The sequence below is a fragment of the Akebia trifoliata genome, chromosome 1 (assembly GCF_017979445.1).
Source record: "Akebia trifoliata isolate Shusen 1 chromosome 1, ASM1797944v1, whole genome shotgun sequence".
Taxonomy (NCBI): domain Eukaryota; kingdom Viridiplantae; phylum Streptophyta; class Magnoliopsida; order Ranunculales; family Lardizabalaceae; genus Akebia; species Akebia trifoliata.
Genome location: NC_141375.1, coordinates 22045932 through 22073789, shown reverse-complemented (window position 1 = coordinate 22073789; position 27858 = coordinate 22045932). Strand labels below are relative to the sequence as shown.

The 27858-nt window shown below is 33.4% G+C and overlaps 1 protein-coding gene across 1 annotated transcript; it reads right to left on the bottom strand.

The window, feature by feature from the left end:
* Positions 1-130: 130 nt before the first annotated feature.
* LOC147410948 (UDP-N-acetylglucosamine diphosphorylase 1-like) lies at positions 131-14806 on the bottom strand. The gene is given in 14 exon segments (XM_086441942.1): positions 131-269; positions 651-765; positions 3692-3835; positions 6913-6990; positions 7080-7162; positions 7262-7301; positions 9394-9468; positions 9572-9612; positions 9615-9683; positions 11208-11300; positions 12190-12229; positions 13485-13636; positions 13710-13764; positions 14515-14806. Coding segments are annotated over 13 exon segments (1146 nt in total). The 5' UTR covers positions 14677-14806; the 3' UTR covers positions 131-269; position 651.
* Positions 14807-27858: the final 13052 nt, after the last annotated feature.

Sequence of the window (27858 nt, the reverse complement as noted above, 5' to 3'; positions counted from 1 at the left end):
ATGTGTGCTCTTAGGACACACGTCAACAAAACCCATATTTTTTATTGATAGGTGTATTCCTATTATTTTCATGAGTAGAAGCATACTATAGAAAGAAAAGAAAGAAAATTACCAGTTGCATAGAGGGGGACAGAGTGCGTTAAAAAACCACCTGCTGCGACCACGTAACGAGTGTGAAGGCGGAGAACAAGGAGACGAGCACTATCAGGAGTGTCAAAATTCGATCCATTGGCATTTTTAACTGGTGCAAATTCTTCTTCACGTAGGACCTGACCGATACCAAAAACAATTTTTCAAAAACAACTTTTTTTAGCTTATACATATATATATATATATATATATATATAGAAATTTCAATCTGAAATTTCTAAGTCCATCCAAAAGTGGTTTACAAATTTTAGGTAAAAATTCAACGGTCCACAATTTCTAAACCATTTTTGATGGGGTTAGAAGTTTCAGATTGGGCTGATTTTTTGTGAGGATGATCATCTTACCATAGAGATCATCCTCACAAAAAATCAGCCCAATCCGAAACTTTTAAGCCATATAGGACAAACATGTTGGCTCCCTAACATTGGCTGCCAAACCTGGCCTCTATATATATATATATATATATATGTGGTGGTTTAAGTCTAAAGAAAAATATTCACCTCAAAGAGAGCAGTTGAAGGAGCGTATGTAAATGCATCGAATATGAACTGTTCTAACTTTAAGCCAAGTGTATGACCATTGATGGAAGGGATTTTCTTCTCGGCAAGGTGGTAACTAAATTCCAATAGTGTATTTCCAACATCAAAATCCATCAGAATCAAGTAAGAAAAAGTTACGTAAAGATCTCAGTAAAATAAGAATTGACTTTTGGAATCTGAATATAAATCATGCATATAAGTATTCTATGTAATATTAGATTTGAACAATGGAAAGCTTTTATTATCGGGAATTCATCATTGTGGAGAGAAATAACCAGATTTTTTAGTGTGGAGCCTTGCTTGAGGATTGATTCTTCATTCCTCGATAGTGCTGATTCACAAAAATACACGTGGCATTGATTATGCACCTCTTTGATCTAGAGCAAGGGTTCCTTGTCTTTCTACATCAACTCTTGGTATCAGAGCCGAACTCTTAGTATGTGTCATAACTAAAACCATCACAGCTTTGGTTCCTACGGTTGATCCAGAGTATTGCCAACTGAGCCATGTATTCATGACCAACCAACCAATCCAAAGCTAATTGAGAATGATTTTCCTTCATGAAACAATCACAACTTTAACAAATTATTCTCTTGAATCAATGATCGGCAAGGTTTTAAAACTCAGCCACAGTAATTTGACTCGCCTTCATCTCAACAATGGTGTGAGTAGAGTTAAAAAACACCCTGTAACTTGGGATTCAGCTTGGTTTATCTTTGACTCTCTGTTTTTTTACTCTGCTTCAGCTTTACCAGTCTAGCTTGGCTTTGAATCCGCTCTTGTATTGGTTTTTTACTTGGACATGGATCATCTGAGTCAAGTCAGTCTCAGTTCCGGACAATACGGATTCCGAGTCTGAGCTTTAAAACAATAGTTGTCAGCCATTGTTCAACAAATACCCAGGCATCTCAAGGGTATAAAAGTATCTTCGCTGGGAAAAGTTGTGGTCACCTCTCTTGAAGGTTTGCACTAAAATTGAAGGTCGAGATGACAAGAAGTTCCTTAAAACAACCCTTGTCCATTGAGTGCTAATCATACAATATTTCTACATCTAGGTAGAGTAATTAAGATCTTTCTTAAATGATTCATCTCGAATGTCCTATCAGCATCCTAGTGCACTACTAGAGTTACTCTAATAGTAGAAATAGGCAAAGGTAACAACAATACTACGAGAAATGAAAAAAATACACGTTTACACTAATAAAAGTTAATCCTAAAGTTGATGAATCAGAAAATGGAACAAATCAAGCAGAGGATCACACAAAACACTTAACATAGTCAACTTCCATGAAACCAATTCTGTGTTCATGAATAGGGAACCTTTTAGATTCATCACGTATGCATTAAGTGATATGACTACTTAGTAGGGTATATCCTTGATATCTGTTGTGTGTTCGAGTTCCAGTTTCACACCCACATATTATATTAAACAGAAAATTATCAGACGTATGCAAGCATAGAAATAAGAAAAAGAAAACTAACACGCAGTCTTTCTCAAGGCCATTTGCAACTTGATTAAGGAAATCCAACGTGAACATATGCAAGCACACCTAAAAAAAGTACAAATCAGAAGGACAGAAAAAATATAATGTAATAAAAGAGAAGAGATGTATAAACTAAATCATTGTCAATGTCAATTTACAACTTAAGATAGGAGGAGATGACGATATAATGTTTAAAATGTAAAAAAGGGTCGAAACATATTTTATCCATAAATTAAAAAAAAAAAATCAAATAACATAAACATTATATGAAGAACATGGTATCAAGGTTTAAAATCTCGTATTGAAGCAATGTGTTTATGTCACGAGAAAAACCAGAACATTCCTGAAACATTTAATTTTCCATTCCGATTTCAGCTGAAACTGGAATGTTCTGCCAAAACATTCAGAAACACCACAAAATTTTGAAACATGCCTGGCATTCTTAAAATAACTTGACACTATCCAACTAGAAGGCCTTCAACCTCACAAGAACAGGATGTTCATGTATCGAATTTCTACAAACCTGAAACTCGAGAATCTCTGATCACCTGAAAAGCAAGTTCACTGTAAGTCGCACTTACAGCATTTCGTAACATCTACTATTAGTTTTCTCAACGATTTGTCACAATGATATTCCCATTTTTTCTCTTTTTTGACAGGTAACCAAGGCTTAAACCCATTACTGCAAAGTTCCATTGCAATATGTCGACCAACTTAGCTATGGGTCCAAGCCGATTGCACCGATATCTTTGGAAAATCTTTTAGCTATAAGGAGGTAAAGAACATTCTTACAAAGTCTAAGTATATTCAGAACTTTTTTTGTCATTTAATAACTGAAAACAGACAAATTTAGTAGAGTTTTCCAACAGATCTACTTCATCAGTGATGAGTGATTGCTGTCAGTTACGTAATTTCTGAACTTGAAACAAATAAGTAATTTTACTTCTTTTCAACAACAACAACAAAGTTTTATCCCAAAGATTTGAGATCGGCTAAATGAATCATGTTCCTCCACTCCAGTCTGTCCAAAGCCAATCTTCTCCTATTTGAAAGTGAGTTCATATCTAATTTCACCATCTCCATCCACATTGCATGTTCTTTTGGGGGCTTCCTCTCACTCTTTTAGAACCTTCAATTTAAAGGTTTTTTCTAATGAGGGATGTAATCAGCCTTCGTTGAACATGCCCAAACCACTAGCAGACTTTCACTTAGTTTATCGCCTATTAGAGGTACTCCTACATTTCCTCGAATGCATTCATTTCTAATTTTTTTTTTCATAGTCTTTCCATTCAACATCCTTATCTCTGCTATGATCAATTTATTAACACGATGCTTCCTGACTGCCCAATACTCAATTCCATATATAATTTTACTTCTCTTGAGAACATAAATGGCAACTTCAATATATTTAGACATTTGTTAAAAACCAACATACCACATATGATCATTATATATATACAAGAAGCACATCTTTAACAAGGGGCAATGATAGTACAAAAGAGAGGCAAAAATATATACATTACTCCAGCAAAACTGCAGGCGGCCAGTCTGCTGATTGATTGCAGAGGCCACTGATGGGTCCAACTCACTATATTCAACCACAGAAAGAGGGCCACCTTTACCCCGTCGGACAAAAACACCAACCTTTTCTTGTGGATATGCCTGTCACCAAGTTGATAAAGAAAAACAATTACACATATAATATAAAAGATTAAAACAAGTTAATCAACCACCAGAGGCAAGTCAAATACACTAGAATATTAAGAGTTAATAGAAATCGGTAATAGAAAGAGAAGAGAAAGGCTCTCACCACCTCTGACAAGAGTTACATCTCATATGATATCTTCCTCCTTTTAAACAGAAAATCTTCAAATCTTAAGATCATTGCACTCGGGAAAGGCAATAGCCCAATAAAAGACAGTAGTAGTAGCTTCCATATGCACAGATTCAAAAGCCACTTCCTTGGGAATTTTCGAGTTTCTTTCCTTCCAGTTTCATTGCACTTGGGAGATGCGACCATTACATTGCATCTCATCATGTATTTTTCAAATTTCACAATGTAATAGGACAGACATACCCTTTTCGAAGGGTTTGCCACTGATCCAACAATCTCTCTCAATAGGAAAAGGATTGGTCCCATAATGAGATACTCACCTGCTCACTCTAACTTACACTCTATGTTGGTACAATAGAGCTTCACTTTGCCACCAGTTTCTTTTTGGCGAACCTGACTTTATGCCCTTACGTCATGTCATACCACTCAAAATAGTTGTCCGTGTCGGACAACCAGCCCGAAAAAGCTTTTGGGTCCAGAAAAATTTTGGCGCATCTATCATGATGGTTTTCATTACCCTACATCAAGGTCATATGGATCCTAATACTCATCATGTTGTTGGAGTGTTGGTGGTAGCCTACCTCGGCCCATAGTCACCAAGTCGGGGTTCAGGAATAAGTCGGCAAGGGAAAAAGTCAAAAAAATCGGGAAAAAATTGAAATAGTGTTAAAACAATGTATTTTTTTCTACTAAGTGGTGTTATCATTTATATCATCAAATCCTATTTGAAACTATAAGAATAAATGGTCTTTGAAAAAACCCTTTAAAAACTGACGATTAAATCACATTTTTTGGTTTAAATCGCGACTTTTTCAAAAAGTCGTGATTTAATCACCAGTCTTTAAAATAGTGACTTAAACATGACTTTTTGAAAAAGTCGGCGACTTCGGTGACTATGCCTCGAGCTCTACTGCACACTCCTCTATCTTGACCTATACCTATGGCATTAGACCCATCATCTTCTATCCTATAATTGTCATAATGGAGTGTTCCAATTCAACCAATGTTGCAGCTGTGGCAGCATTTTGTTCTTCCATCATAGTTTCCATGCTTGCCAAACAAGCATTGATGGCTTCTATGAGATGGGCAAACTGGTTGGCATCTATGACAAATGATACTTCCATACAGCTACGTGTGGACATGCATCAAGGAAAACTCTAAGTGTCCTAAGCTAAAATGTGTGCACGAACTAATGAAACCTAACTCTAGATGCAAAATGTAAAGACCCCAAGCTAAACTTGGCTCTGATACCAAAGTTGATGCAGGACTATGACTTATGACCTAAATGATGAACCTAAGATCAAGGATAATTAATTAAACCATAAAACAATCAGAAAATCTAACAAGCAATTATTTCAGATTCTAAGGTAGTCACAATTCCACAATGATAAATCCTTCAAATATCAATTGAAGGGATGCCAATGGAAGAATGGTCTTCCCTAGCTTAGGGTCTAAATCACTCGTTCAAGTCGAGTTTCTTAATCCTTGGGTTTGGCTGGCTGCATTTTGAAACAGCAAGGTTCAACAGGTGTCATACGACTGGGGATAATCAGATGGGTAGAATTGGCCCTATGGTGATTAGGTTGGGCAATATGAATAACATACACTGTCAGATCTGTAAAAGTCTAGGATTAGAATATTTCTCAGGTTGATAATTACAAAATCCTAGCTAGATTTATATAGAAGGCATAACAAATCCTAACCGATTGGATTAACACAATCTGATGTATCCTAACTAGATCCAATCCTAAACATAATCAAGATCCTAATCTCCTACTCTACTTGAAATCTGATTTGGTGTATCACAGTACACCTTATTACTACTAAACATCATATCCTATTACTCTAACACCCTCCCTCAAAATTATGGTTAGGACTATCAATGGGCCGGTTTTTGCCTGATCCAGCCCAGCCCGTTATGGATCGGTTTTGGGTTTAGTTATTAAGTCCATTTAGTTATCGGGTAGGGCTAAGTCCGTTTAATTATAGGACCTGGTGGGTGGCCCAGACCACTATACTATATTAAAAGACTATATAATAGTTGTCTTATAAATTAATATAGATCCCCTTAACTTCATCGTTTCTTTGAGAATTAAGAGATTGTAAATTTGAAATGAGAAATGAAAATATGTTTGAAAAATCTAATAATCAAATATTATTTTTGATCAATTTATTGTTATTTAGTATGCTTTTGGTACAAATTTTTTTTGTTGTTCTTAAAAACGGACTTGGCCCTGCCCCGACCTGCAAATGACCCGAATGTAGGTGGACCAGGCATGGACTAGGTTTTATTTCTTAAGCCAGGGCCAGTCTGGCCAGATTTTTAGATGGGTTGGGTTCGGGCCTAGTTTTTTAGCCCTAAAAAGTCCAGCCCAGCCTGGTCCATTGACATCCCTACTTATGGTGATCAATGATCAAATGTGAGTTTACCGAAATCAATAGCCTCCAAAAGCACGATCATTGATGAAAAGCAATCAACCCAAATGAATGTCATTGAAGAAGATATCCCAAATGATAATATCATTGAAGAGAATATTGTTACCACAGATCAACTCAAATTATACGGACAACCCTAGAAATGAGAAATGATCAAATGGCCTCTATTGGGCCTTGGTCTTCCCTAAAATTTGAAAGGCCTCCACCTTCCTAATACTTATTACTATGGCTTAATATGAGAAAAGTTTCAGAGCATCAATAAAATTTACAAACAACTATAACGAAGCGGTACTCAAAAGACAACAAGTTGAAATCAAGGGGAGAAGTAATAACAATTTGATATGACAACCAGCTTAGTAAAAAAAAAATTAATGGTTGAGAAATAAGCACTAAAATGATGTGCCCTTTATGAAAAGCTTACCTAAATATAGAAATCAAAATAACTGGGAAAAATAATATCATTAGTTACCTTACGGACAACTTTAGCTGCAGCAACGACACCTTTATCAATAAAATATCCCAAGAAAGTTGGATCTGCAACACGCACCTGCTTTCAAGAGAGTGATAAATAGATCAAGAGGGAAAACTGTTCCTAGAAACTTTTGTCCAAATAAACAAAAAAGGAGCAACTCTCACCAATGCATTATCGACTCCATAGCAGTCCAAATATCGCACACCTCTCATTGCCATATCTTCCAACAATCTAGAAGTTTTCAAAGCTGAAGAATAAATTGAACTCCGATAAAACTAATTAGTATTTTCCTCACGAAAGAAAAAGAATAAGATTGTCAGTTGTAACCAATATGCTAAGCAAATACCAGAGTACACTCCTCCGTTCCCATCTGGAGCCATCGCAACCTGGCTTGCAAAATCAGGTTTGAAGAAATTAAACAAACTCAACCCCAAAGATATCTTTAAGTTGTAAAAAGACTAATACACGAACTTTAATTATTATTAAAAAGAAAAAAAAAAAGAATGCATCAATTGCAGATCTCTGGTACATATAGCCAAAAGATTTTCTCCATGTATATATATTATTAATCTATTAACAGATTTAGGATCTTCTTCCATCCTTTCATCTTCCAAAGAAATAGAAAATGAGAATCTTTAACCACAATTCTTTCCTCACTACTTAAATTCTAAGAGTTGCAGATGGCAAACGTCTTTGAGTAAGGCTTGTCTTCTACAAAGATAGTTAGCATTCTATCACTACCTTGTTGAATTTGTCGCCAGCTCCATAAAAAACTAGAACTTCAAAGTTCTAGAAGGATGATCGCTTTTATGGTTGGATACCTTATGGTTGCAGTATGTGGAAAGGAATTCTTGAGAATTCGCCAGATTTTCATAGAAGGGTCGCTTTTAAGGTTGGAAAAGAAAACAATATAAGATTTTGGAAGGATTGCTGTGGTGACTTGCCATTTTCTATGTAGTTTCCACAGTTATTCTCTATTTCTTTTAAATAGAACATACAATTATCGCTTTCATGGTACATGAGCTTCACAGGATTTTGGCTTTAGGAGAGGGGTTTTAATGATTAAAAGATTCAAGATGGCAAGCCTAACCAACCAAATCTCCAATGCCCCTTTGGTGCTACTGGGAGAAGATCGAAAGGAATGAACTTGCAATTGGAAGGGATCTTTCTCAGTAAAGTCTTGTTATTCTTCCTTATTGTCAGATTCCACTACGGATTTTTTCACTGCTTCTATCTGGGGTTCCAAAGGTGTCGCCAAGTTGCTTTTTCAGGTGGGTAGCTGCTTTAGATAATCTTAACCACTGATAACTTGATTAGGCAGGGTCTTGTAAAGTTTTGTTTACTTTGTAAATATGCGAATGAGACACTTGACAATTTGCTTATTCAATACTAATTTGCAAGGCCGGTCTGATCCCCACTTCCTATCCTTCTTCCACACTGTTTGAATCTTCCCTAACTATATCCTAGCCCGCTTCCAATCATATGGTAAATTAAGGCCTTCTCCCATGATGAGAGGGATTTTGTGGGCACCAACACCTTTTGTTGTATGCCGGAGCTCCTGAAGGAAAGAAACAAAAAAAAATCTTTCAGGGGATGGAAGATTCTCTTCAATAAGTGATCATTACCATACTAGATTTGTTGTTTTTTTGGTGCAAGTCTTTTTACGAGTACAAAGGGGTACTTTTTTTAGGATTTCCTTTTCAAATGTTACCATTTGTGTTTGGATCCTTGCTAACTAATTTCTTAGCTCGCAATTAGGTAGGTCTTTTGGACCTCCTTTTTGAATAATTTTGTACTTATCAAAAAAAAATCTAAGACATTAGCTTGGTGTGGGGATACAGAAAACAGATTCCAAAAGAAGAGAACTAGGAAGTCAGATAAAAACAATCACTAAACTCCAATAGTAATTATCAATATGAAAATTCATAATTATCTGTGAACTTCGTCCACATCTCCTTCGCATTGTAATGTTCTGTTTTTCAGAACATCAGCCCCCTTTCTTTGTTTTGTGCAACTTTTCCCATGATATATATCCATTCAATTTTTCATTCTATAGATAAAAAAATAAAAAACTGTTAACCTTGTCCTTTTTTGTAAGTAATAAAAACAGTTAAAACATTGTTTCCAAGTAATGAAAAACTCCTAATAGTAATAAAGTTTGTCCCATGGTCCCTAAATTTGCTTCCCTCTCCCTACCTCCCTAAACATGATTCATTATTTTCCTTCATTGATTAACTGTAAGATCCTTCATAAGAGTCATTCTGGAATAAGATCATTCATAATTATAATTAAGGCACTAAAATAGCAACATCCATACAAGATGAGTAACTCCAGGATGACATGCAAATGATGATATGATGTATTAGTAAAGTTGAAGTACTGAAGGAGGAATTAGCTGCTATACATGATATTTTGATATGTAATCTGCAAACCACATTGAATAAATAATCCATACGAAACTATATTAAAAAAACCTACTTTGTATGGAGTCTCCATGATAAATCTACCATCCTGTGAGATGCAAGGTATAGTTCCTTGCTGGAAAAAGGTGACCTGCATTAAAAAGAGGGTCACCTCAAAAGCAAAGAAAAAGAAACTGCAATTAAATTAGCAACAGAAAAAAAACAAAAAGGAAATTTTTTTGCGGATATCTTACTTGATCAGCTTCAAGACCAAAATATTTATGACTTTCAAAAACTTGCGTGTGGCCTCATCAGTAAATGGGCTAGTCATTACATACCAATGGATTGGAACAAAACCAGCTGAACCTGCAAATGAAAAAAATATTAGGATTGTATTGCTGCAAGGGTAGTATTGTATTTATTCCTCCCTCCATATATCCTTTCATGTCTTTACACATTTTATCTACATTTTGGTCTTTATGGAGACATGTAAGAGCAATATGGTAAATTCTCAATTAGTTAATAAGTTAATATAAGACATGTAAGAGTATTATTGTCCATTCTTCTTCTAGTCCATCATCTTGGAAACTAGATCTACACAAAACTTACTTATCACAAAAAAAAAAAAAAAAAGGATCTACATAAAACTTATCACTGAACCTTAAATCTGCATCAAACTTTTTCACTGGGTATCAGAGCACAAAAATTTCATCAGGACTGCACAAGGTGCTCATCAACTACTGATATCATCATTGCCAGCATCAGGCCATATAAATGAGGTCAGCAATCGTACGGACAGATCAGCCCTGTAAACCCAAAAAATGTCGATTGAGCATTGTTTTGGCGTTTTCCTTAGTTTCCAGCTGTGTGGTCTGATGAGTATATATTTTCCTCTACTCTTGGGTGTGTCACTCTCCAACTGACAGGTCTTTTGGAGTAGTTGGTTAATTAACATGGTATCAAAGTGCTAGGTATGTATAAGTCACGGGTTTGATTCTTTCCACCCTAATGGGTGAGGGGGAGTGTTGAGTGTATATTTTCCTCCCCTCTCGGATGTGTCATACCCCAGTTAAGCTCTACGACACTCTTACATTCAGAGTTCTCCCCCTTTCCAACAGATTGGCCTTTTGGAGTAGTTGGTTGGTTAACATGGTAACACTCAAGAGTTTTTGTGTGAAGAAAGTATTGTTTTTTATGTTTAAATGGCCTTCAGAAAGTTAGGTGTTGCCCTTGGAAGGCTAGTTGATGCTGATTTGTGTAAATCAGCAGTGATGGTGTGCCTTTATAGGTGTTTGTGAAAGTCCTCAGCCTATACAGTGTGGGGTCGTTTATTTCTATCGGGCAGTTGTTTGTCAAAACTATGGCCACTACAAGCACTGCGGAAGTAAATTTTCCACATCTTGATCATTCTAGGAATGTTCCACATCTATGGCCACTAACAGTACTGGATAATCCAATATTGCAAATTACAACAGTGAAGTTGCATGGGTTGAATTATTTAGAATGGTCTCGACGAAAATGTATATTGGTGGACAGTATAGACTTGGCTACATCAATAAAATGGCTGCATAGCCTAACGAGTCTATCCAAACCATCATAAATGGGAACAAGGGAACTTGATTGTTCTATCCAGGTTATTAATTCTATGTAGCCCAAGATTAGTAGAGGATGCCTTTTCCTTAATCTAGCAAAGGGGATACGGAATTCTAATATGCAGGCCTACTCTCAGGTTAAGAATTTGCCCAGAATTATTAGTTGAGCAAAGACATCTCCCATCACTGTCAGCAAAAACATTAGATTTGCACCAAACTTGTTGACTTATCATATTTTTCCCGATAATTGCATATCAGATAAATTTGGAGCAATTAAAACCTACCAATTAAACCTTACCCTCATTTACAGATTGAGCTGCAAGCCTTTGAACACATAAAATTCGTTCAGCTTGAAGTTGAAACAGTGACTTTCCTGATGGGAGTCCAATATCTGAAGTAAAAGAAAGTGAATGATATAAGAGAAAGATAATCTACAGTGGTACACCATATCATCACAATTTGAAATATCTAGAGACATTTGAACTCCAACAAATGCTGGCTGCTACTAGAAAAAAAAAAAATTGAAGATAACAAAAATTGCCTAGAAGTAACTATAAGAATGTATGGATCTGAGTTACTCCCATTCTATTTACATATTCCGCAATGGCTATTGCAGCAAGTCTACAAGAAATAGAGGTAACTTGGTCATTTCTTATTTTCCGGGGTATTTGTGTTATATTCCCTTAATTGATGGTCACCAAGGGAGTATTCAAAACTCGAAGTGACTGGGCACAATATGTGGACAGGTTACTGGCATGCAGAGGATGAGGACCAAATGTTTAGTTGTTCCCACCAAAAAAGGTCTGCATGCTACAGGACCAAAAATCAACATAGTCAAATGTTCTCAACCATTAAGTTTTACTTCTTCACTTAGGATAGAGACGGAACTACTTTAAAGCATCAAAAGGAAGGAAGTAGTTCCAGTGATTAAAGAACATATATTCGTGATTTTAGGAGATTGGTTTTAGGAAATCTCCCACGTGAGGACCATTTCTTGATGCAAAGAGAACAAGATTAGAATGATTTTTGTGATCTAAAATATTTTCTTTAAATCCAATTTAGGGTTTAGAGAAATAAAGAATTGGATAAATTCTAAAGCCATGAACTTAATTGTTTACTTCAGAATTAGGACAGGAACCAGATTCTCTCTCACAATTTCCTATAACTATACTTGACATCGACAACAATTCCATCTCTTTTCTTCTTCACTGAATCCAATCTATAGACTTAACCATTCATACAACAGAAAGAAAATTGAGTTGAACATGATAATTACTTACTAAAACATCCCTTGGGATCTGAACTTCCAAGTCGAGTCCCCTGCATTCACATTTCATTTAGGAGGAAAAAGTTTCAAAAAAATAAAAATAAAAATTCATTCTTACACCGAGCAAAACACTATTAGCAAGTAACTACTTAATAAAGTGCAAAGGAAAAAATAAATTGTAACACAACAAAACAATGGAAAAAACATATGCAAGCAAGCAAATCATTTGAGGCTAAAAACTAGAACCAAACAATGAAAATTTATTTAAATGGAAGGTATTGTTGAGAAAGAGAAAAGGACAGATACAACATTCTAAAAGGTCGTGGAGACCTATGAAGGAAGAGAATAAAACCAACACAAATATTCACTCAATTTACAATGAGATCCCATTAAAAAATAAAATCTACAAAAAACAACCCTCTACAATCTTCAAGGATAGAAGACCACACATACAATAATTTCTCTAAAAAAATTTTTGAAAACAGACTAGCCCTCCAATGCTAAGGATTTAGTACATGCATCGTGCTTGACCACTGCCACCAAACATATGATGATTGAATCTTGGCCCAGCCACCTCAATCATCTAATCATGGTCAGACAACAATGCACACATTAACAAATAATTTTTTATCAGTTTAACACATAACGTTTAATGGAACTTAACATTTACACTACAATATCCCTAAAGGAAACCATATGAAGGTAATACCATCGAATATTGACCTACTTAAACATAATTCCAAATTATAGAAAAATGTGAGCAAGGTTTAAAATCTCGTTTCAAGGCAATGTTTCAGTAGGGAGAAAAACTGAGACAGTATCACCGAAAACATTCGAAACAATTCGAACAATTGCATGTTTGGGGTCAATGTTCCATTCCAATTAGGCCCAATCCAGACTGTCTCAGACCAAACATTCCAGAATGGTATAAAACTTTAATCAATTGATGTGAGCGCCAAAAATAAATCCCCCCTACCCCTCTCACCGTCTTCTCCAGTCAGCAACACTAAATTCAACTTGAATCGAACAGATTGCAGTTGACAAGCAAAACTAAAGATTTCAAGCAAACATGAAATCGACATTCCTCAAAACAGTAAATTAACCATTTAAAGAAAAAAAAAGAGAAAGAAAGGTTTTTTTCTTCTTTCTGTCTCTATCTCAAAAGCCATTTTCAGTAAACTATAAGAAAGTATGAAACCGAACCAACTGTTTTATAATTTAGAAGAACAAAAGAAATTAATACCCAAGATACATTAACATTAATATTTGTAAAAAATAAAACTAATTTTGATAGAACAACAATCATACCTGTCCACCAGATAGAAGCAACACAGCCAATTTTCCTTCTGAGATAGCTTTAAGTCCCATCTTCCACCATCTCTCTCTTTCTTCAAGTGTTCTTTCTTCGACAGTTGAAACACTTGTCTCTGGCACGGGCTCAATTGTCGGTTTTGGAAGCCCTAATAATTCAAATAAAATTTTAAATTTCACAAAAATAAGTATCTAAATTTAGAAAACAAATAAGAAATTCACCTTGAGATTGAAGCGAACACCGAATGATCCGATCTATCCTTGGTAGATCTAAACTCTGAAATTAATTGAAAAAAACAAATCAGATTTTTCATCTAAAATTCATTATTTCTGTTCTCCAAATATTTTGAAATCGACACAACACCAATTCAATCAAAAATTAAATCCATTTTACTGAAAATTTTCACAGTATATCGGAAATCTTAACTGATGATTCAAATGTTAAAAAATCAAAATTTCCAAATCAGATCAGAATTATTTATTTATGTTCTTCAAATGTTTTGAAGCCGATACAACGCCAATTCAATAGTATATAATAAAAAAATCAATCGATTTTACTAAAAAAATTCACAATATATCGGAAATATTAACGGATGATTCAAATATTAAAAAATAAAAAAGATTCAAAATTTCCGAATCAGATCAGAATTATTATTTCTGTTCTTCAAATATTTTGAAGCCGATAAAACACCAATTAAAGCAAAATTAAATCAATTTTACTAAAACGTTTCGCTATATATCGGAAATATTAACGGATAATTCAAATATTAAAAATTCAAAATTTCGGAATCAGATCAGAATTATCTACTTCTATTCTTCAAATATTTTGAAGTCGACAGAACACCAATTCAAGCTAAAAAAAAAAAAAAATTAACCAAGTTTACCAACTTTTTTTGGCTATTTATAGGAAATGATAACGGATAATTCAAATATTAAAAAAATCAAAATATCGAAATCAGATCAGAAGAATAGATCTGGAGAAGTAATTCAAGGAACTACAGAGAAGAGGAAATGTGAGCGAAAGTACCTCGATATCCTTGACTAGAAGCTCTCGTTCTTCGGCAGATAGTTCTTCCCATAGGGTAAAAGCGTCTTCTTGTCCGTAATCCTTCAGCCTCTCGAGGAGAGCTTGAGGAGGCCGAGGAGGAGGAGACACAGAGCCATCAATACCTGACGTCATCTCTCCCATCTCTCTCTCTCTTTCTCTCTCTCTGGAAATCTTTCTGAACTTTTTCTCTCTCTAGAGATTGCTTGTAAACTGTTCTATCTCTGTTGGTTGAGCTCTTGAGCTTTAAGCGAAGTAAGAGAGAAGAAAGTACTGAAGAAGACAGAACTGAAGAAGTACAGAACAAGTCGGGGATTGTTAAACGACCTTGTTTTTTAACAAATTAACTAATTTGCCCCTTCCAAAGGAAAATGGTTGGAAGACGAGATGAATCACCCGAGCGATATAGTCGATGTGAATCGTCCTGAAATTGACTCGCTTGATAATCTAAATCATCTCGCTAAGGTTTCAACTTGGTGTGGTTTGATTAAGATTGGGGCCTAGGGTACAATCCGATTAATCTAAATTCAATTCAAATCTCCCAAATCCAATAACCTAATGGAATTCTAATGTTTCTATAAGGATTTTACTATAAAAAAAAATTTGGCTAATATAAATTTACAAACGATTGTGATTCAAATCTCTCAAATCCAATACCCTAATCAAACTCTTAGGATTTTCCTACATCGTTGAATATTAGAAAATATATTTAGAAAGATTGAGGGTTGGGCTATAATCTTTCATTAGTGTAAATGTATAATTGATTTTGATTCAAATCTCGTAAATTTGACACCTTAATCGAGTTCTAATTCTTTTATTAGATTTTTACATAATAAATTCGTGCTTTCTCAATGGAAAAGCAAAAAAAATAAATAAATGAAAGGAGAAAAAACTTACCTAATATTACGGAGAAATTGACAATGATTTTCTCCGCAAAATATAGAGAATGGAGTGTGACTTGTCTACCTGAAAAAATAGATAAATAAATAGAATTGCTAGTGGCACCCCAATTTTAAAAAAAATGTGAATTACCATATTGTGTGGTGAATATGACAAAATTCTGAGACTACTACACTGTTCATATTAATTTTGAAAACATGTGTGAATCATTTTTCAACAAATTCATTGGCAGATATATTTAATTTGAAATGACGAACTCACAAATAAATTACTAGCGAAATTGCTATTAAAAACAAAGATATTTTGTCTTTAAATTTACCTGTGAATTCATCACTTTAAAATCAATGATAGTTTGACTTTAAATTTACCAATAAATTCGTCACTTTAATACTAGCAAATTCTTCACTTTAAATTAAAAATATTTACTAACGAACTCGATGAAAAATGATTCATGCATGCTTTGGGAATTAAAATGTTCAATGTACCTAAACCAAAATTTGAACATAAGTTGAGAACATTTTGGGGAAAATCCCCCAAAAAATGTCAAGTATTTTATCTATACATAGATATACATATATATATATATATATATATATATATATATGGCATCAAGATTCATATACACATAAAACTAGAACATATTTTGCCTTTTATGAGAAAGAAGGTTCAGAATGGGCTGATTTCTTGTAAGGATGATCTCTATAATGAGGGAATCATCCTTGCATCAACCCATTCCAAAACTTCTAACTCTATCAAAAATGATTTACAAGAAATTGATAATCCAAAATTCTTCAACTTGTAAACATAGAACTAGAAGTTTTAGAATGGGCTGATTTTTGGTGAAGATGATCTCCTCACCATATAGAGCATCCTCACAAAAAATCAGCCCATCCCAAACCTTTTTTTCTCATATTAGATAAAACACATTGTAACTTTATTAGTAGCTATATGTGCATACGGATCCTGACCCATATATATGTTTATTAGATTTAATATTTTATATGAGTATAATCCTAATTGTAAACTAGAGTCCATCTAGCCTTAAGCTTTCACTAAGTAAGGATTTCTTCATTATTAAGTGTCCTTAGGCTCATCTTGTGATATCTAAAAACATGATCCAATGTTTTAGGGTTGTAAGGGATAAAATTCTATGAATTTTGAAGAAAAAAAATTCAAAAAAATTTATTTTTATAATTGAATTTTAATTTTAAGTTTGGGAGTTAGGTGGAAGTTAAGTAGTTGTCCATTTTCAAAACCTTGGATCAAGCTAAAAACAAATTGTTTTATTTTTTATTTTTTTTATCTAAAGTTTTCGATGAAATTTAGAGAGTTGTGGTGTTGGATTGCTAAGATGGTAATCCATCTTAACAAAACGACCCTTAGTAAGGTTTAAAATCTTACTATGTTAATATAGGAAAATGTTTTACCGTAAACAATTATTGAAGTTGTTTGAATATATTATAATGCTTTGTAATGTTGATGTAAGAACTTGAATCAATCTTTTGTAGTTTTTTGAATGGTGTTTTTTAAATCTTTAATTGGAGTGTGATAAATAATTTAAGAATTTGGGATGTAATAAATCAAAGTAGTAGCTCTCTAAATAAATTGTAATGATTCGCTGTACCGAGATGACTCGTTCGATTCTACTAGGTGGTGGTGGTGGTAGAGAGAGAAAAACGAGTTTTAAAACAATGGGAAGAGAGGGGGGGGGGTGTGTGTGTGTGTGTGTGTGTGTGTGTGTATGTCACGTGGGAAACACATGAAGTTCAATCAATGACATTTCTAAAACAGGAATCCTCTTGTAGGCTCAGAGGAATTAGGGCCAATGACAACTTGCCGTCAGATATTTTTGTAGATTTTATTTTATTTATCTAATAGAATGGAAGTGTGAAGTAATGATTTTGTTTTTTTTATTTTTTTTTTATTAATTTACCATTATCTTATAATGACTTGTGAGGAGCCCGAGGTAAAATACATTGCCAAATCATCATTTTTTTCACTGTTATTATTATAAATATTTAATTTTAAAATGGGTTCCCATTATTCAATTAATATTTGAGATACTTAGACAGATGACATGTACCCTTTGATCTCAGTCTTCTTTTATTGACTTATGAAAAGTACTATAAATACCCTCATTTGTGACCTTTAGTAAAAAATCTTAAGTTTTTCCAAAATCACTATCTTCAATTAATTTGATTAAAAATAAATAAAAATTGACCAACATCTTCAACTTTAGGATTTTATCTACTTACCTTAAAGTTTCAAGAATCGATAGGATTTTTGGAGAAGTAGAAGATAATGAGAATTTGGATAGAAAAATTTAGAGGTGCAAGTTAATCCGATTCAAATCGAGAACCGAACCAAACCAAGAATTTTGGATTGGTTTGGTTCGGTTTAGACTAAGTAATAGTTCGATTTCAAATTTAAAAAATGAAGAACCGATGGGTTTGATTCAATTCTCGGTTTAGGCTTGATAAATAATCAAATCAAATCGAGAATCGAACCAACATATTATATATATATATATAGGGTTGGGTTCTGTAGACACATAAAGCTACTCATAAAGCTACAACGCTTTTGTCTTATATGGTTAAAAAGATTTGGAATAGACTGATTTTTTGTGAGGATGATCTCTATGGTGAGGGAATCATTTTTGCAAAATATCATCCCATTCCAAAACTTCTAACCCCATCAAAAGTGAATTACAAAAATTGGATGGTCTAAAATTTTTCAACTTGTAAATATGGGACTAGAAGTTTCATAGTAGGCTGATTTTTGGCAAAGATGATCTTCTCACCATAGAGATCATCCTCACAAAAAATCAGCCCATTCCAAACATTTTTGCCCATATAAGATAAAACACGTTGTAGCTTTATAAGTAATTTTATGTGTATATGGATCCTAATCCATATATATTAAAACCCTAAAGAATAAGGAGTCTTACTCTCTTTTCTCTTTATATTTCCCTCCTTTACTCTCTCTCTCGTCTCTTGCAACTTGATTTTAACAGGCATATTTCGCTTAAATCTTATCTACTATGGGTTTCTGCTAGTTCTAATTTTTAGTTAGAAATGCATTTGTGTGTGTGTGTGTGTGTGAAATGAGTATTGTGTTTTGTTCTTTATTTTGATTCCCTAAAGTCTCAACGTCAACGGTGTTTTTGATTGTTTTGGTTGGTCTGATTCTAGATTGATATGGGTTTTACTTGAAACAAAAGACTTGAAATAGGTTTTGTGTCTTCTTTTTATTTATGTTTTTTCATTTTGTGGATTGGGGTTTGTTTGTTTTTCTCTTTTTTTAACGTTTGGTGTCAATAGCTCATGTGGGTTCCTTTGTTTTTCTTCTCTTTTGTTGTTTGGATTAAGTTTAGGCGGGTTTTGTTTATTTTTTCATTTTGTTAATTGGGTTCATCTCTGTGGATTATTTTAATTTTTGATTATTCTTTAGGTTGATTTTATTTATTTTTAATTTTATTAATTGGGTTTGTCTCTATGGATTATTTTAGTTTTTGAATTTTTTTTTTGCTTGCAACTTTACTAACTTTTTTCTTTGGTTGTTTCATAACCGAAAGTTGAAATGAATTTTCTATTTTCCCCTTGAGAATGGGTTTTACCTGAATTTCCTATTTATTTATTTGTTATTATAATTTTTTAGTCTTAAAAATAGTTTTCCTTCCTTTGTTTGTTTGCGTGTGATTTGGTTGCTTTTATAAATATGTTTGCTTATTTACCTATTTCTTCTATACTGTTGAGTGTGTGTTAGGTTATTTTTTAACTGTTTTTTTATGTTTATTTTGGAAATTATAAAAAATATTATTGTTTTGAAATAATTTTTCTATTTGTACTCATGTTCTCTATTTTCTTGAAGGAGATCTTATTCTGCTTTTACTCTATTTTATTATTTTAGTTTCTATTATTTTATAATCACTTTACAAATTTTTTCCTTAAATATTCGATAAAATTGAGTAAAAATAGGCATTTTTTTTATTTAACAAAAGAAAATATTAGATGCAGTTTTTTAACAACCCATGGAACCGAATCGAACCAAACCGAATTAAGGTCAGTTTGGGTGGGTTCGATTTTAGATCAATTTGGTTCAATTCTGGTTCCCATGTAATGGAACCAGCCTTAGTCGTTTCAATTCTTATTTTACTTTAAACCGAACCAACTCAACCAAAGTTGCACCCCTTGAAAAATCAAATGAATTCATAATGATGAGGTTGAAAATAATGGATTGAAAATAAGAATCTTTCAGGGCGGATTTACAGTGGGGCAAATGAGAGCACTTGCCCCCACAAGAATTTTCAAATCTACTAAGGACTAGTAAATCATTAAGAGTTTGGTTTGGTTTGGCTTTAGAGAAGCCTTGAATCAAGAATTGAACCTAATTGATTGGTTCTCCATTTTCTTAACCCATAATTGAACCGCAACTTATTCTAAATCAAATAAAACCAATCCAAATTCCAATGCTATCGATTTGGTTTGATTCTCAATATTGAGCCGGACCAAGTTGCACTCTTAGTTTGATCATCGATGATCAATGTACATCTTTGAGAATCAAAGACTAATCCAGTTGAAAGTGAATAATTAAATTCTCAATAAAAAGGGGAACTTTCCATAAAATAAAGATTAATAAATTTATATAGTTCGATTATATAGACAAGACATTGAAAGTTGAGCTCATTATATAAAAGTTTCACCAGTAGATATGTTCCTTTAACAAATATAAACAAATCAACAAAGAAATCAAAAGTAGGGTCCATGTTGTTGTTACCTAGCATTAACTTTTATTATCGTGCATTTCAAATAAAAAACTGCAATTTGCCTTGATTTTCAATGAAGGTTGTTGGAGTCATAATTAACTTCTATATGGGAACAAAGACAACCTAACTGAAAAATAATAATTAACAATGCGATAGAAACAAATCACATCGACAAAGAAAATTTATCAAAAAGGTACAGAAAGAAAATTACCGTCGGTATGATTTTCAAAATATTTACAAAATCAGTAAAATACCATTTTGGTAATTAATTGGTTTTTCTAAAAAGGATAAATTTTTCTAGAGTAGCTAATGATTAATTTTCTTTTAATGATAAAGGTTAATTTTGTTGATATTTACCAAAACAATAGTATAGGGTAGTGTTTCTCATCTGAAACATCGCTACATGCAGTGGCATGAGACATGTGGGGAAAATTAAAAAATATATATTTTGTAATTTCAGTAAATAAAGTCATTTACATGTCTTCTTATAATGAGGATATTAAAAAAAAAAAAAAGTAATTTTTTAGTTTTTCTAAAAAAACTAACCATTTTGAAAATTTAATTTTTGACCAAAATAGCATTTTACCATGTATAAAACTAGGAGTAAAGTATAAGTTTTGCTTAAATATTCAATTTGATACAACACTAGTATTCATGGTTCAAAATATTGGAACGTATCAGTTGATACATGTGTCATCAACTGAGAACGATGCGAAACATTAGATGTTTTGGAAATATATTGGCCAATATATATATCGATTTTTCATTGATTGAATATTCATTAGAGACTGTCAACAACAAATTTCACGATCTACCTTGAGATGTGTAAATATAAGTTCGCAAATGATTTTTATAAAAATGAGAGATACATATTCAATTAAGAAAGTGTTTTCCCCTGACTAATAGTCAAATACAAGAACAATAATGATGACGTGTAGATTTCTTCTATCTGGACTTTGCACTTGATCGACTGAAGAAGATCTTTGGATTCTTGGACAGTTTGGGTTGCTTGATTTTCTTTTGTAGCTTTGTGTGGATTTTTTCTCTTTGGACTTCACATCAACTAAGAAGGTGATTTTTGTTTTGTAGATGTTGTCTTGGTGTTCAATCTTATGTAGATACTTTTTGTAGATTTTCTTCTCTTCGAACTCGGGACTTGATCGGTTGAGAAGTGCAGTTTTGATTTGTAGATAATGGTTTTGTTGTGCGTGATCTTCCTATGAAGTTTTTATGTAGATTTTTTTTTTCGGGTTTCGCACTTTATGAATTGAGAGGTTTTTCTTGACTTACGAAGAAAGATTTTATGCTTAATTGTCTCTTGAATTGAATTTCAAATCTCTTTTGAAGAATCTTGTTTCGTCTCTAGAAGAGGGTTTGAAAGCCTCTTCTTCTTTAGAAGGGGAGCTTCACTTATTCGTTTAAGTCTAAATCCCAATATTTAATATAAATCACTTGAATTTGTTTGGATAATGGACTTTATCTACAAAAACCCAAAACCTAAGACTTAGAAGACCTATTCCCAATTAGTGGATCCAAATTTGAATATATGGGCCCACTTATGATTTTTAAGAGTTTTACTTTGATTTATAAAATTTGTAAGTCTTCTTAAAATTTCCATGCCTATGATGTCATTTTAAATCTTGCAAATTGCAAGTAAGACTAACCCATAAATCTAAAAGTAGCATTGATGAAAATTGTTGAAGATAAAAAAATATGTCATAAATAGACTTTTAATGACAGAACACATAAAAACCTGAAATTCCTAACCCAAATTATGGAAATTTTTTGAAGACGGTCCCTCGAAAGGAGTACATCATAGTAGATACCAATGGAGTAATAATAGATAGAAAAGCTGGATTCAGAAGAATTGCAAGAATTATCAAGGATGATTAATATGTCATGTCCTTGTCACATTGATGATGTAGATCTAATGGAATTGAACGTGATAAATAAAGCATTGAGTGAGGTAGGCGTCAATCAATGGAAGGAAGTCATTATCTCTTTGGACTCAAAGATGAGGATACAATCTTTGTAAGAAACATGTAGCATTTCGAGGATATATATGTGGTTAGGATCTGGTAACTCACGAAGATTGACTCATGGAAAAAACACATGATCCCAACCATTAAAATACAAAATCCAACGATTGAGACCTTTCCTTGAGATAAGTATCTCCAAGATATGTGTTATGGAGATATGCATAAATCTTAGTCATTGAATTTTGTATTTACATAGATGGGATCATGAGTCACTCTTTGTGAGTTAACGGATCTCAACCCATATATATATATCAGCAGCCACGCCTTTGTCTTATATGGGTTAGAAGTTTTAGATTAGGCTGATTTTTCTTTAGGATGATTTGAACCCCATCAAAACTAGTTTAGATTGTGCTTTAATGAGAGTTGGAAGGTTCAGATTAGGCTGATTTTTTATGAAGATGATCTCCTCATCATAGAAACCACCTCACAAAAATTAGTCCAATCTGAAACTTTTAAGTCACATAGGACAAATTTTGACTTCTTAATTGTGGCAGCTGAATGCCACCCATAATGCCACCCATATATATATAACGATAAGGCTGCATGAAGGTCCACATTTGAGTCATGGGACTGTCACATTAGTCCAAATGACATCTCATACATCTTGATTTGTGGTCTAGATTGGGTTTGAATAAAAAATCCTGAAAAAGAAAAAAAATCTTTTTAGGCTAGATCTTGAGTTTGGAAATTGACAGCCACTGAATTCCCATATTGAAAATATAAATCCAAAGGTGAAAAACATTTTTTATTCTTTCAATTTTGTTGTTTTGGAAGTTCATAGAATTTCGAACTCGACATACACGTGGCACTTGATAGTGGTTTTGGGCACCACATTGATATGTGATCCATAGAGATAGAGTCCTTCTGTCCATATGACACCATCTCATATATGGGTCCCGTTCGCCACCCTAAGCTTTACCCTACACTTTAACAAACATGTTTTGTCCTACATGGGTTAGAAGTTTTGGAATAGGCTGATTTTTGGTGAGGATGATCTCTATGGTGAGGAGATCATCTTCACCAAAAATCAGCCTATTCCGAAACTTCTAACCCCCAAAAAAATGGTTTACAAAAAATGGACGGTCCACGATTTTTCAACTTGTAAACATGGGGTTAAAAATTTCGAAATGGGCTGATTTTTGGTGAGGATGATCTTCTAATCATAGAGATCATCCTTACCAAAAATCAGCCCATTCCAAAACTTCTAACCCATGTAGGACAAAACACGTTTGTTAAATTGTAGAGTAAAGCTTAGGGTGTTGAACATTTCCCCTCATATATATATACACACATAGAGCTAGTCATAAAACTACAACGTGTTTTGTCTTATATGGACAAAAATGTTTGGAATGGGCTGATTTTTTGTGAGGATGATCTCTATGGTGAGGAGATCATCTTTGCCAAAAATCAGCCTATTATGAAACTTCTAGCCCCATGTTTACAAGTTGAAAAATTTTAGACCGTCCAATTTTTGTAAATCACTTTTGATGGGGTTTGAAGTTTGAAATGAGATGATTTTTTACAAGGCTGATCCCCTCACCATAGAGATCATCCTCACAAAAAATCAATCTATTATGAATCTTTTTAATCATATTAGGCAAAAACATTGTAGTTTTATATGTCTACGGAACCCGACCCTATATATATAATGCGATACATATGAGAGAAAAGTAGAAAAGCTTAAATTTTAATAGCGTAATCCTTCGGCCATATGACACCATCTCATATATATAATGCGGTACATGTGGGAGAAAAGTAGAAAAGTTTAAATTTTAATAGCGTTTAATTTCAGCATTGTTGAAGAGAGACAAATAAGGAATCGAATTTCTATCTAAAGTTCTTAAGGTAGATTCGGTGGTTCCATTAAACCTATCTTCTCATATTCCAAATGATTCATTTATTACCTTCTTTTATATGATTGTGACACATCGTATATTTTGTTTGTAATATCTTTCATGATTCTAAAGAAAGAGGGGTCGTGAGGTCCCCCAACCTCCCTCTCAAGTTGATTGCCGACTGAAAAAAGATAAATAAGACCCAATCAAAAGTCTCACATTCAAACCCCACAGCCCAAAACTGAAATTTACAAAGTTCGTAATATCTTCAGATGGTCTTTTTCTAATTATTATTGTACATTGTGGGGACACAAAACATGCTTGTATTATTAGTCTCAAGTATCGTACCCAAAGCAACATAATTCGAAGGTTTTTAAATCCAAAACAAACAAGTATTTTGCATAAATTATCAGCCCAACCAAATTTTTTTAAGTATTTATCAAAATAAGGTTTTTTTTTTTTTTTTTGATGACCGAATATCCCTGTAACAACGGATCGGGCCTGTATTTGAGCTTTGCTCAATCCATAAACTATGGTATTGTCTAAGGACTAGTCTTGGGGTAAGTGCAATACTAGCACATCACATGCACCCTAGCGGGTGGCTCCTGAGGAATTAATGCCCATTTTAGTATTTATTTATTCTTTCATCGAAATAGCATTTTATTGCATTTACCTTAAATGATTCTTTTCAATTTCATAATGCAAATGAAATATGTTTTTCCAAAATGGGCACTCATTTAGTTGAATTTACCTTTATAACGTTACTCTCCATTTCAATTAGGGGTGTCAATGGTCAACTCTGGTTCAGTTTTTAAGGAACTTAAAACCATAACGAATGTATTTTTCCAGTTCCGATTATAAATTAAATGGAACCAGAATTGCCAAGAAACATGGGTACCCATCAATTCTGGTTATGAAAAATTGAATGAGAAAAAATCCTTCAAATTATTATAAAATATTTTTCCTTTCGAAAAATTAATATATTATCAAATTAGTTATAATTTGTTCTACAAAAATACAAGTTAAAGATTTTTTTCAAAAATTAAAATTTATCTTCTTTATAAGTAATAAATTTTTAGAAGAAATTATCCATTTTAAGTTCCAATGCATCGTTTATATAGAAAATTGAAGAGCTTTATAAAATTTGTGGTAAGTTTAAAAAGAAAGAAAACCTTAACTCACTTATGATATAAACAGAAATGACAAAAGATGGGTTTGAGGTACCCTTGGGTACACATCATATTGAGCCTAACAGTTCCAGTTCTTATCAGTTTGGTTCCAGTTTAGACCCAACTCTAATCGACCCCAACTGCCAATAGAAAGAGAACTAGGATTTTCGATTTTTGTTTTGATTAAACGGGTACTGAAAGCGCCCTCGATCCGCGGGGTGCGCGGATCCACTTTTGACCCTTGAGGTTTGGGAGTCGCCACCTAGTTCTTACGGTCTACGAACCGATCAATGACTCTAAACAGATAAAGGACTAATGTAAAACAGAAAAAAAAACTGAATTCGGGGATCATGTTACGGGGTTGGAAGGTGTTAGGCACCAACCCCGCCCGGCCAAAACCGGTCTCTACTAACTTCCCAAATAGGTTACATTGCTAAAAAAATCTAGATAATAATTAAAAAAAAAAAGAAAAAAAGTTATACCTTTCCGATAGCAAAGACTTTGTTCCCTCAGATCCGACAAAAATTGCTCCTTGTATCGTATTTCTTGCTTTGTTCTGTTTCCGGATTTGATTTCTGATCTCCGAGGCAAGGTATTTCTTCTTTCTTGGATCTGAATTCTTCGAGTTTGTTAATGGATTTTAAAGTGTTTTTGGAGGACTTTTAGGTGTTATTTAGGCTAAAATCAAAGGAGGGATGTTAGGTAAGGAGTTGGGGCTCCAAAACTAGGGTTTATGGGAGGCTAGGGGGGTTTTTAGACCAACTTCTCTTAGGGTTTATGACTTGATATGAAAATAGGGTGTGAGGACCTCTATTTATAGATTTTTTTAAGAGTTGATTTAGATAGCATTAGTGTTTGATTATAATTCTTTTAATTAGAGTTGTGTTTTAGTTAGAATTGTTTTAGGTAGAGTTGTGTTTTAAATAGAATGGTTTTAGGTGGAGTTGTGTTTTAGTTAGAACTCTATTAGATATAATTATTATTAATTAGAACTCTATTAGGGTTTTGACTTTTGGTCTTATTTGATTGACTTTAAGATTTTGACTTTAGTCTCATTTGATTGACTTTAAGATTTTGATTTTAGTCTTAGTTAATTGACTTTAATTTTGACTTTAGTCTTACTTGATTGACTTTAATACCTTGACCTTAGTCTTGCTTGATTGACTTTAATTTTTTGGAGAACCCCCCTCTATTATATCTTTAATTCTTTGGACCCTCAAAATGGAGGGGTCCTTAAAGAAATATCTTGCGAACCCTCAACAATTTTACTTGAGAGCCCGATTGATCGATTTTTTTAATTCAAAATTTTAAATTAATTTCATTAATGTTTTACTTTAATTATTTAATGTTTTATTTATTAATTTCGAAATTTTTACTTATGAAAATTGTGAAATTACCATTTTACCCCCGGAAAGGATTTTTCACGTTTTAAGTCGATTTTTAATGTTCTAGGATGTTTTAGAATCGATTTTTCGTAAGGAATTCAATGGAAATATTAGTTTGTGTCATTTATGAATTTTTTTGTGTGAAATGGTCATGAACTTTATGAGGGGCATTTTCGTAAATTTGTCAAATTATGTGAAAATTGGTGAAATGATTTATTTGGTTTCGATTTGTTATTGTATGTGTTTGAGAGAGTTTTCTTAAGTGTAACGTAGGCTCTAGGGTTGTTTTGAGATTAGGGGTATTTTGGTAATTTGATAATTTTTTAGTGATTTTTATCGTGAAACTTCTTTTTGGGTCTGCAAGACGATGATTTCTATGTTTCTAGAGTCGTATTTTTCTAGCGTAGCGTAGTTTCTAAGGTTTTGTCAGTTCGAGATACCTCATCCGGATTTCTGAAACGCATCTGGTAACAAAATAAAGCAATGGAATAAACATCCATCATTAGGAATCGTTGCGATCGGGTTGACGAGTTGATTAATCAGGCGAGTGTAAAAATGGGGTGTCTACAGGTACCCATTGACACTCCTACATTTCAATGACTCTTTCAAAATTTTGTAAATAGACAAGGTCTCTTATTTGAGGTTCACAAGAAGGCTAATAAAGTACAATTGAAAATATGCTCGTATATAGTGGGTATCCCATTTTGATAAAAATAAATAAATAAAATACAAAATAGGTAGGGGTGGACCTTTGTTTGGTTCAAATCGAGAACCGAACCAAACTGATAGCTTTAGGCTAGTTTGTTTTGATTTAGAACAGATTGCGGTTTGATTATGGGTTAATAAAATGGAGAATGCATCAATTTGGTTCGATTCTTGGTTCAAGACTTGTATAGAACCAAACCCTTAATTACTTACTAGGGCTTAGGGCATGGATTAATGACTTCTTTCACTAGAAAGTTAATAAAGTAAAATTGCAAATATGACCGTAAATAATGGATATCCCATTTTGGTAAAATAAATAAATAAAATATCAAAATAGGTAAGGGTGCAACTTGGTTTGGTACAAACCGAGAACCATACCAAACCGATAGCTTTGGGCTAGTTTGGTTTGATTTGGAATAAGTTGCGGTTTGATTCTAGGTTCAGAAAATGAAGAACAAATCGATTTGGTTCAATTCTTAGTTCAAGGCTTGTATAGAACCAAAGAAAACTTAACTAAGTGAAGAAGAT